Source organism: Rhinatrema bivittatum, chromosome 3 (genome assembly GCF_901001135.1).
Source record: "Rhinatrema bivittatum chromosome 3, aRhiBiv1.1, whole genome shotgun sequence".
In the NCBI taxonomy this organism is placed as follows: domain Eukaryota; kingdom Metazoa; phylum Chordata; class Amphibia; order Gymnophiona; family Rhinatrematidae; genus Rhinatrema; species Rhinatrema bivittatum.
In genome coordinates, this window is record NC_042617.1 from 236,516,832 (window position 1) to 236,527,335 (window position 10,504).

General features: G+C 39.9%; 1 protein-coding gene across 3 annotated transcripts in view; it reads left to right on the top strand.

Moving 5' to 3' along the window:
- The window catches only part of BUB1 (BUB1 mitotic checkpoint serine/threonine kinase), a 403,183-nt gene extending 398,597 nt beyond the window's left edge, over positions 1 to 4,586 (top strand). For all 3 annotated transcript variants that reach the window (XM_029594322.1, XM_029594320.1, XM_029594321.1), the window contains one exon: positions 1,935 to 4,586. In XM_029594322.1, coding sequence (XP_029450182.1) covers positions 1,935 to 2,124 — 190 coding nt within the window. In that variant the 3' untranslated portion in view covers positions 2,125 to 4,586. The remainder of the gene's footprint in view (positions 1 to 1,934) is intronic.
- Positions 4,587 to 10,504: the final 5,918 nt, after the last annotated feature.

The window sequence follows — 10,504 nt, forward strand, 5'->3', positions numbered from 1 at the left end:
GAATTCAGTAGTGGTGTAAAGGACTGGAAGATCAAGTCCTTTACACCATACTACTGATCCCATGCTACTGATGCAATTAATAGCAGTGGCTATTCCCTAAGTAAACTTGATTAATAGCCGTTAATGGACTTCTCCTCCAAGAACTTATCCAAACCTTTTTTGAACCCAGCTACACTAACTGCACTAACCACATCCTCTGGCAACAAATTCCAGAGCTTTATTGTGCTTTGAGTGAAAAAGAATTTTCTCCGATTAGTCTTAAATGTGCTACTTGCTAACTTCATGTAATGCCCCCTAATCCTTCTATTATTCACATCTACTCGTTCAAGACCTCTCATGATTTTAAAGACCTCTATCATATCCCCCCTCAGCCATCTTTTTTCCAAGCTGAACAGCCCTAATCTCTTCAGCCTTTCCTCATAGGGAAGCTGTTCCATCCCCTTTATCATTTCATTGATTTCTCCCAGGTAACGTGATATACATACATATATATATATATATATATATACACACATGGATGTTGTACAATGCTCTACCTTTGCATTCATTGTTTAATGCGAAGGGGATAATTTTTCCAGTGGCGCATAATCGACACAGGACAAAAGAAGAAATTTCCCCTGATGAAGGATTCTATCTGAAATGTGGCCTTGTTGGGAGGGCAGTAAGATATCATTTCATGTCATTAATTTACTTTTTACCAATTTGATGTTTAAACATATACACCAGTTTAATATATGAGCATTAGGTTAGCACATTTTTAAAGGAAACTTTTTGCTTTACTTTTGAAATTTCTTTAAAAATATTTTTCACAAAAAATTAACATTATAGGGAGGAAGGCAGCTGGTGGTTCATGATTATGTAAACAGAGTGGCTTTGATTACCGGGTTTATATGAAACCACCAATCTCTTCACATATAATTTTTGTCGGGAAATGGTGTGAATTGTTGTTTGTAGCTATTATTACACCTTCGTCTGGTAAAGTTAGATTCTGGTTTATTTATTTTAAAACATTTATTACCTGCCTTTCTTCATACATGGCAGGTAATTAACAACAGTGGCTTACCCTCAGCCACATTCACACTCAGCATTTGTGTTCAGTATTCAAAGTTCAACATTTGTGTTCAGTATTCAATATTCATTTCTCAGCATTTACTTCTAATATCCATATTCATTCTTTACCTTCAGTGTTTGCTTCTTGCAGGAACTGCCTTCTCCTCGAGACCCAGGGCCTGTCTGTTCCCAGCTGCGCCCAGAGTCATATTCCTGTTCTCTTGGATCCACCCACTGAGCTATCTGTAGCTTTTAAGGTGGACCAAACAAGATGCCTAATCTAGCACTCATTAAAGAGGGTTTTCAGAGGCACTCCTTCACAGCAAAATATTCCTTTCCTTCACTTGATTCTGTTTTCTAGAGCAGGCGTGGCCAACTCTGGTCCTCAAGAACCACAAACAGGCCAGGTTTTCAGGATATCTTCAATCAATATGCATTAAATAATTTGCATATAATGGATGCATTTTATGCATGTTCATCATGGATATCCTATACACCTGGCCTGTTTGTGATTCTCGCGGACTGGAGTAGGCCATCCCTGTTCTAGAGTATTGGCCGAAGCCTTAAGAGTGGAATTGCTGCTCACAAGTTTTAAACTTATTTATTTATTTATTTTTATATACTGACATTCGATCTGAGATATCACATCGGTTTACATTCAGGTACTGTAGGTATTTCTCTATCCCCAGAGGGCTTACAATCTAAGTTTGTACCTGTTTGTTCTGAGTCAGCCCTTTTGTAGACTTTTTGCTTCTACTGTGCTGATTATGTATTACCAAAGGAATCAAGGGATTTTGCTGATGGCAATTCTTAAATCAACTTTTATTAAATATTGAGCTGTAGATAATCGTTTAATATTAAATTTCTTATCATTGACTTTCTAGGACACCCAATATGGACATGTGGAATGATTTCTTTCATATATTGCTGAATGTACCAGATTGTCATCATCTGCCTTCTTTGGGAGCTCTCCGTGAAAAATTAACGGTTTTGTTTCAAGATCTGTATAGTAAAAAGATCAAGTCCTTTCGCAATAGACTTGTAGTACTACTGTTAGAAAAATCACGAAAATAAATATTTTAAGGGGATGACTTATGAAATGCAAAGTTAATTCTTTAATACAATTTTATATGATCAGAAAAATGTTGTAGTACCCTCTGGTTAAGATAATGTGGCTGCCTTATGTGCAACTGTGCAAAAATTGGGTCTTTCTCTTTCTGTATGTTTACTTTTCGACAAAAGATAATTTGAGAAAACAAATCATGTGGCATGGCAACTGTTGTAGTGAGGGACTCAAGTTTAATGAGCTCAGGGTCATAGCAATGGTACCACTTCTAAACTCCAGAGAGAAGCATGGAGGGCCCGGAACTGATGGGCTACATGTTATTAATTTCTTTTATTGTTGGCAAACGAGGAATGTATAAAATTTAGCTCCAGTTACAAAAAGAGTGTTCACCAATTTATCCACAATTAGACAATCAACAGCTGTAAAATATTGCTAAATTTCAAATCAGTTTTACTTACCTCCTGACCTATAAGTTCACCTTTGCAACACAATATGTACAAAAATATTTGTACGAAACCAGTAATGGAAAGAAAGGCAATATAAACTCATTTGTTTGAGACTAATTTAAAACTCATAGATCGCTTTTCCCAATGTCTAATCAGTTGAAAGCAGTTAACAGAATACATTTCAAACTGAATCAATAGCAATTGATATAATTGAGTTAATTTCTTTGCTTTTATTGGAACATTTGTGACCACCCTCTTATCCCCAGTATTACAATACTAAATACCATACGCAGACCATAGCATCCTGACCACATCTTCATCTGTAGGAATACCTTATTACAGATCTAAAATCCATTATACCATATGTAACCCCTCCTCCCTGAAACCATACTGAACCCCCAATTCTTTCAGCTAGCCACTCTTAAAATAACATAATATCTAAATGCTTCCCTTCCACTATCCTCCCTACATCCAAAAAAATGTATTTAAGTTTTGAAAGTCATTTCTTTGTCAGGAGCTTTAGCCACCCCCAGGACCAATATGGCATTACAAATCCAAAGTTCATAAAAACACACCTAAGCTCCCACCCCCCACCCCCCTAAATACTTCCCTTCTATTTTTATTTCCACTTAATATCCTGCCCTTCTCGTCTAGCCTAAAGCTGCTTTCATTTTGAAATGTTTTGATTATAATGCATAACAAAAAGCATAAAAGGCATATAAATACAAAATCAGCTTATAATATACACAATAATAAATACAACGTAATAATCATAACGGCAAAAAATTATCTCCATGATAACAAACTTCCTCAGCCAGCCCCTTCACCCACCAAGGGACTGGCTATGAAAAGTCTCCCTGCCCCCACCCCAAACCAGTGAAAACAAATTAGTTCAATTAAAACTAAACAAGCTGACAATCCCAAACTTACTAAAAATAAGCAGACACATCCATCCCATCCCATCTCCAAACACAACCTTTTACTCCTTTCCTGCATAGTTCTGGGGACCTTAAAGCGGAGTACTCAAATTCTTGTACTATGCTGAGGATATGGGATCTGATCCACAGTGACTTCCTAGGTTTTGCAATGCTTCCCTGTGCCTTAAGGAGGGCAGCTGATGGGCATCTCTTTATTAATCTTGAATAAAAAAAAAAAAAGTTTGTATATGTGTTTTCCCGCAAAAAAAAAAACCAAAAATGGAGATGTCAGCTAATGAGTAAAATTGATTGTGGTTTATCATGCTTCTATGGCTGTTGATTAAGGTGGACTTCTCCTAACTAGAGGAATAAGCGTGAGGGAGACAAAAACATTCTCAGTTGAGAGAGCTCTGTTCCATTCCTGGTAAATGATGCATATAGGAACTAAAACAAACGACATATGCTACCAGTGCTTGTACTTACTGTCTTTCAAAATAGACTCCATGGGTGGTTGTGACTGACCTATCTGCTTTTATTTGTAAGATAAAAAAAAATAAAAAAAATTACTCCCCCCCCCCCCCCCCCCCCCAAGTTTTGTTAAAGAAAATCTCATATGCTTTATATTTTTCAAAAGTTTCTGTTGAGGATCAAGTTGCTTTCACACAATTTAGTTTTGATGTTTAACTTATTGAGCAGCTGGAATATTTGTGCTGTTTTCTTGGTAACATGAGTACATCATCTGTTTTTCATTTGTACAGCACCTAATTAATACATTTAATTGCTGTCAAGATGAAGGAAAGGCCAGTTTTCATGCTAAGTTGTTTTGTTAGCAGCTCACCTACAGCTTTTAAATAATACTTCAGAATATCTTATAGAGTTGAATTAGTTTACTTTCACTGCCATTTTAGCTTGATATGTAAAACCACTGTTCTCTGTGTAGTTTTTTTTTATTATCTAGATCATACTATTGTCATGTTTTAAGTCTCTTTCAAAATGTGGCATTGCAACTAAAGTTTCTATTTTATGCCTCGTTGTTAGTCTTTTTTGTGTGTACGTTAAACTGTGACCCAATCAGAAATAAAATAAAATGCATGTTTACGAAATTAACTAAAGCTTCAAACTTTTTCTTGGACATAATTTTCTTTAATAATGTCTGATTTCTATTAATGACTGAATTTACCAATTGAACATAACTTGTAGTTAATGAAATGCCCAATTATGTTCACTGTACTCCCATTTCCAGGTTTTGCAGAGTATAAAAATGTCCATAAGAGACTTTTGGAGAGCTTGACTTGTGACTATATATGGAACTCTTTGCCAGCATATTAGGACCAGTTAGTGAGGGAGAGTATAATTTTATAGAAAAACTCTAATGGACAACCATTTTTTAGTGTACAATAACATAATATAAATTGGAGCTTAATACTTTTGTATCTAAATGACTATACAAAAATTTATAATTTGGAACACAAGAAGCTTCCTTTCCTCCTTTCTCCCAAAAGAAGTAGAACTATAGTCCTGACTAAATATTTTGGGATATTTTAAAGTATCTTTGGATGTTTTACTTTGCTTAGAATATGATACCGTTTATATTCCCTTCCTCCCTATTTTCAGTCCTTATATACATTCCCCTAATTGAGGCATTCGTGCAAAATTTCTTATTTACATTAAGTAGTACCTGTACTTAATTCTCTGGTTTTCTCAGAATTGGGAAATAACCCTGGTGAGAAAGGGAAGTTATTTGCCTTCCAGAGGCTAGCTAGAGAAATATGACAGAGGTGAGCTGCATATCACTGTACACCTAGATACAGATGACATGGCAAATGGTGAACTAATCAAGATTGAAAAACACTTTGAGTTGGGGAAGGGTGTTAAAAAGGTAGCTGAATCCTTGACCATCTCCAGAAATATTAACTGCCTAGAGCAGAAAATTAGGAATTGTCCTGATAAAAGACCTTTAAATTATGGTTGAAAAACTGGTACAAGAAAGATGGTTTTGAGTACGTTGGTAACTGGTGATATGGCCAAGCTGATAAGTACAAATGAGCCAGTTTACATCTATCTAAAAAGAATGCTAAAGTCCTTAACTGTCATTTCAGTCCCATTTAGATCAGCATCTAACTTAAGCAAGGGGGAAGCATTTAACTGCTCTCCCTATAAGAAAAAACAGCTGAGGTAAATCTTGAAAGGATTAAAGTTTTTATGCCATTACCCGCGTGGGTTTTAAAATCCGCGTGGCACGCACCAGGCCGAGTCACACGTTAAAAGCCGTACTTGCTTTGGCGCAAGTACGGCTTTTAAAATCAACCAGTTAGTATCCTGGGATATAACCCATCCAGCCCCCATGGCCTTGCCCTCTTTCAGTTTTCTAAGCTCTTACCATACATTTTCTTCTGTAAATGGGGTTGCATCTATCCCACTGTCATCCATGTTCTTGTCAACTATCAATGGTCTTTCTCCAGGGTCTTTAGTGAACCCAGAACTCAAGTATTTGTTTAATACAGTGGCACTGCCAGAACTGATTTTTTTTTTGGGGGGGGGCCCAAGGTTATTTATTTGAAAACTTATTTGAAAACTTTTATATAAAACTTTTATATAGGTTAGCATGAATAGGCAAAAGACAGGTTTGAGTCCTACTAGTTTGTACTCTTATCAATAAATAATGCCTTAGAACAGTGTTTCCCAACCAGTGTGCCTTCACACCTTATCAGGTGTGCCACAGAAAAGTCACAATTGCCTGATGCTCAGATCCAAACCAACATCTGGGCTCTGCTGTCAGCACCTCATAGCAACAAGAGTCAAGATGGTGGTTCTTAAACTTGTAGAAGCTCTTTTCTGAGAACATGTGTAATCGGCCTCCTCTTCCTAGCTACACATCAACCCTGGAATGTGGTAATTACTGGGTAGCATGTAGGACTTGGATAACTGGGACCCACTTTGTGCAACACATACACTGCACATAATACCTCCTCATTTTCCTTGTCTTTGAGTCCTTCCAGATTCTGTCTTATCCCCAGGCTGAGTGAGATGGGAAGAACATGCACTGAGCACTGGATATGTCTGACTTTGAGTGTTGGCAGCAGCAGCTCTGGCAGCCACATCCGGCAAATGGGTAACTAACTAACTGAGCTGGCTGCCCACACCACAGAGGCTTCTTCCTTCTCCTGCACTTGCATATAGATGGAGCTGGTGCATCATGCGGGGTTCATGTATGTGTCTTTGCCCCTTGCCCTTTGTTTTAAAATTGAGAGGTTGGTGGGGCTTTCAGTGATTCTCTAGCTCTTCTTTTGCCATATGAGTCCTCTCCATGTCTACACTGCCTGCCCAATGGAGGTTGATGTGCCACATAACAATTATGTTAATATAGATGTTCCCTGGGCATGAGAAGGTTGGAAAACACTGCCTTAGAGTACACCTGACAATGGATTTCTAAGTAGTCTGCAACAGCCATCATGCATCATGAATGGTGTTTTAAAATATTTCATTATTTCAAGCACTTATCTACATTAAAAAAGACTGACTTATTTGTATGTATTGATTTTATATTTATTGCAGTTTATTAATACATAATATGTAAAAAGCAAACAAAGGGCACTTAACAGAAACATCAGATACAATCACTTAATAAAACAATGTATTCTTTCATAAATACGCTTTCCAAAAATGCAGAGAATATCATAACTACAATAAAACAGCAATAATCATAAGAACTTAAGATTTGCAACAGGTGTGGAACTGAGCTATTACATACAAAAAAATATATTACATTTTTGTGTTACCTAGGTAAATGCAAAACAAACTCACTCCACTGCTAAACACTTTGTGAAGTAATAAAAACCCCTGCAAAAAAAAAAACAAAAACCACACCTAGAACCTTACCATACCATATCATAACAGCACTAACTCTCAGGACTCAAACAGCAGCAACCGTATCTATGAAAAGGCAGCAATGCAAACATTATATCAGGTCCTAGAACATTAGTATACCACTTACTAGGCAAACAAGCAGCCTGGACTGCTATAAAACCCTATAGAGAAACTACACCAGGAGTGGCCAACCCTGTTTTCAAGAGCCATAAACAGGCCAGGTTTTCAGGATATCCAGAGAATATGCATATAAGAGATTTGCATGCAAATATACCTTATGTATATTCAATGTGGCTATCCTGAAAACCTGGCCTGTTTATGACTCTCGAGGACTGTAGTTGGCCATCCCTGAACAGTAGCAGAAATACTGCATCTCTGTCATAGATTCACAACATAGACAAACACTTATCTAATACAGAATAAGAAATACAAATTAGAAACAGAACTATGCAGGCAAAACAGAAGTGGAAAGCCTGAGAGACCAGACTCTGAACAGTGGAATACTGAAGAAAAGGCAAAATACAAAAATATAAGAAATGCACATTCCCAAAGATGGTATATTCCAATCGTTGAAATGTCAAAATAATTTTTTAAATCCTCTTTGTGTGATGAATTTAACCTAACTAATGCATTAAAAGCTGTTGAAGCAATTGGCAATTCTACCTTTCCTAGCGTGTAGACAGATGGACTCAGGACCCAGTGGGTTATGCTCCCCTGCCAGCAGATGGAGAAGGAGTAAGTTGAAGCACGAACGGAAACCCAGCTACCAGACGATGGCACATCTCTGAGGGACCACAGAAATCACTTCAGGAATTCTCAACGGGAAGGGACCTTTTGGTATCACTGCAGGAGAGCAGGGCTTTTTTTCCTTAAGTCAAATTTCTCCTTCCATATATATATATATATTGTGACTTCAACTTGCTCTCCTTCCCTTCCCCAGTTGAGAATTCCTGAAGTGATTTCTGTGGTCCCTCAGAGATGTGCCATCGTCTGGTAGCTGGGTTTCCTGTCGTGGACTTAGTTGCTCGTTTAGATGAAAGGCAGTGGGTGCAGGAGGCTGAGCGCGGCGATGATGGCAGATGTCCTCTCCCCCCCACAGCCGGGGACCAGTAAGCGCTGAGCTCAGGTAAGGTTTTTAAAAAAAAAAAAAGCAAACGTTTTACCTTCAGATACAGACAGAAGAGTTTTTTAGGACTTACTTTAGTGTCTGTGATCGGTGTGCCATCCCAACATTCGTTCCTGCTCCTGTTGGAGTTGGGGAACTAGGCAGCCTGGTGGGTTGAGCAGCCCCAGTGGGCTAGGCCCCGCAATTAGGCTTTGTGCTTGCATGCCGTGAGGAAAGCTGCAGCAGTATTTTAGCGCGCTCCTGTGCGTGATTCCTCCCCTCTTCAGGTTGTCGATGTGCTCAATGCGTCTCCTCCACACGAGTTGTGCGCTCATTTTTGGCATGCCTTTGCGCACACCAGTTTTGCACTGTTTCAAACACTTTGCTTGGCGCACAAGTTGTGTGTGTGCCTTGCCATGTTTGCCTCTCTGGCGCTTAATTTTCGCATAAGTTTTTGAGCTCGAGCAGTTCAGACGCATGATTACTGCCGCAATGGCACCAGTAAACAAGAAGTCTAAGCGCCTTTCTCTGTGTTGCTTGTCATATTAAAGCTTCTCAGCCTGACCTATCTTTTAACATGTCAGCGCTGTTCGGACACTCGGGGTGAGTTGTCTTCCTTGGATTTTGCTAATCCTGGCTCCTCCATTCTGATGATGGGTTGGTTACGGCTTTGGCTGGAGGGACGCCAGACCTTGATTCTCCCTTGACTAGCTCCTCTGCCGGAGAGGGTAGTTCTGTGAACCCTGCTCCAGTTCCTTCTGGACTTGGTTTGAGCCCACTGGTTTTCTTGGGTGGAATCTTTTCAAGGCTTACAAGCTTTTCTTCAGGAACAGTCCTTAGCTTCACCCAATCCTGTCAGGTTGGACCCTCAGCCGGTGACTCCTCCCTCTTCCAGTCCTTATGCTAAAGCGATGAGGCTCACCTCTGCTCCCTGCGGGTATTCCCGACAGGAACCTAGATGGCACTGATGATGAGGCAGATCATGATTCCTTGGAAGATGGAGAAATACCTCCGGGTCTGGAACCGTATCACACCATATTTCGGTTCTTTCATAGAGATGAACTGCTAGCCCTGATTTCCCAGACTTTGAAAGCAGCTGGTGCGGATGCCATGCCAGAGCCGAAGAAGAATCCCATTTTGGTTTCCTTGTGTAAAGCTCTTGTTTTTCTCTGTGATGGATGCCATTCAGGGATTGATTGATCTTGAATGGGACGCCCCAGAGGCAAATTTTAAAGGAGGTCGGACATTGGAAAGCCTGTACCCCTGGATCCAGCTGTGCAAGAGCATTTGCATTTTCCCAAAGTGGATGCACTGGTATGTGCCTTCTCTAAGCAGACTATCCCCATGGAGGGAGGAGCAGCCTTGAAGGATGTGCATGATAGGAGGATTGAGGCTAACCTTAAGCAAGCCTTTGAAGCATTTGCAATGACTTTACAGATAACTTCTTGTTGCTCCCTAGTGGCGCAATCTTGTCTACTTCTCCCTCAGGAGGTTATGATTCTGGAGGGAATTCCAGAATGGTTATGAAGCCTGCTGCTGCCTTTTTAGCAGAAGTGGGCTGCGATTCGGTCTGTACATCGGCCAGGGGAGTGGCTTCGGTGATAGTGGCCAGGCGTCAACTCTGGTTGCAAAATTGGTCCGCTGATGCAGTCTCCAAAGTTAATCTTACAAAGATGCCCTTTAAAGGCTCGCTCTTGTTTGGGAGTGAGTTGGAAAACTGGCCAGTAAGTGGGGCAAATCGCCGCTTCCTCTGTTGCTGGAGGATAAGAAGCAATTGCAACACCCCTTTGGTATGATGGGGTCGTCTCTAGGCTTCCAAGCGGTTTCGTCCCTACAAAGGGTAGACCTTTCAAAGGACTTGGCCTTTGGGCAGATCAGTCCTTTCATCCCAGACAGCCCAAGAGAGGAGCAGGCTCAGGTGCAAGACCTTCCCGAGATTTCCAATGAAGGTTTACTGACCTACCTTCAGGAACAAGAGATAAGGGGATGTGTGTCTCTCTTTTATTGGAAGTGGGTCAAGTTCACATCAGACTAGTGGGTCCTGGAGCTGATA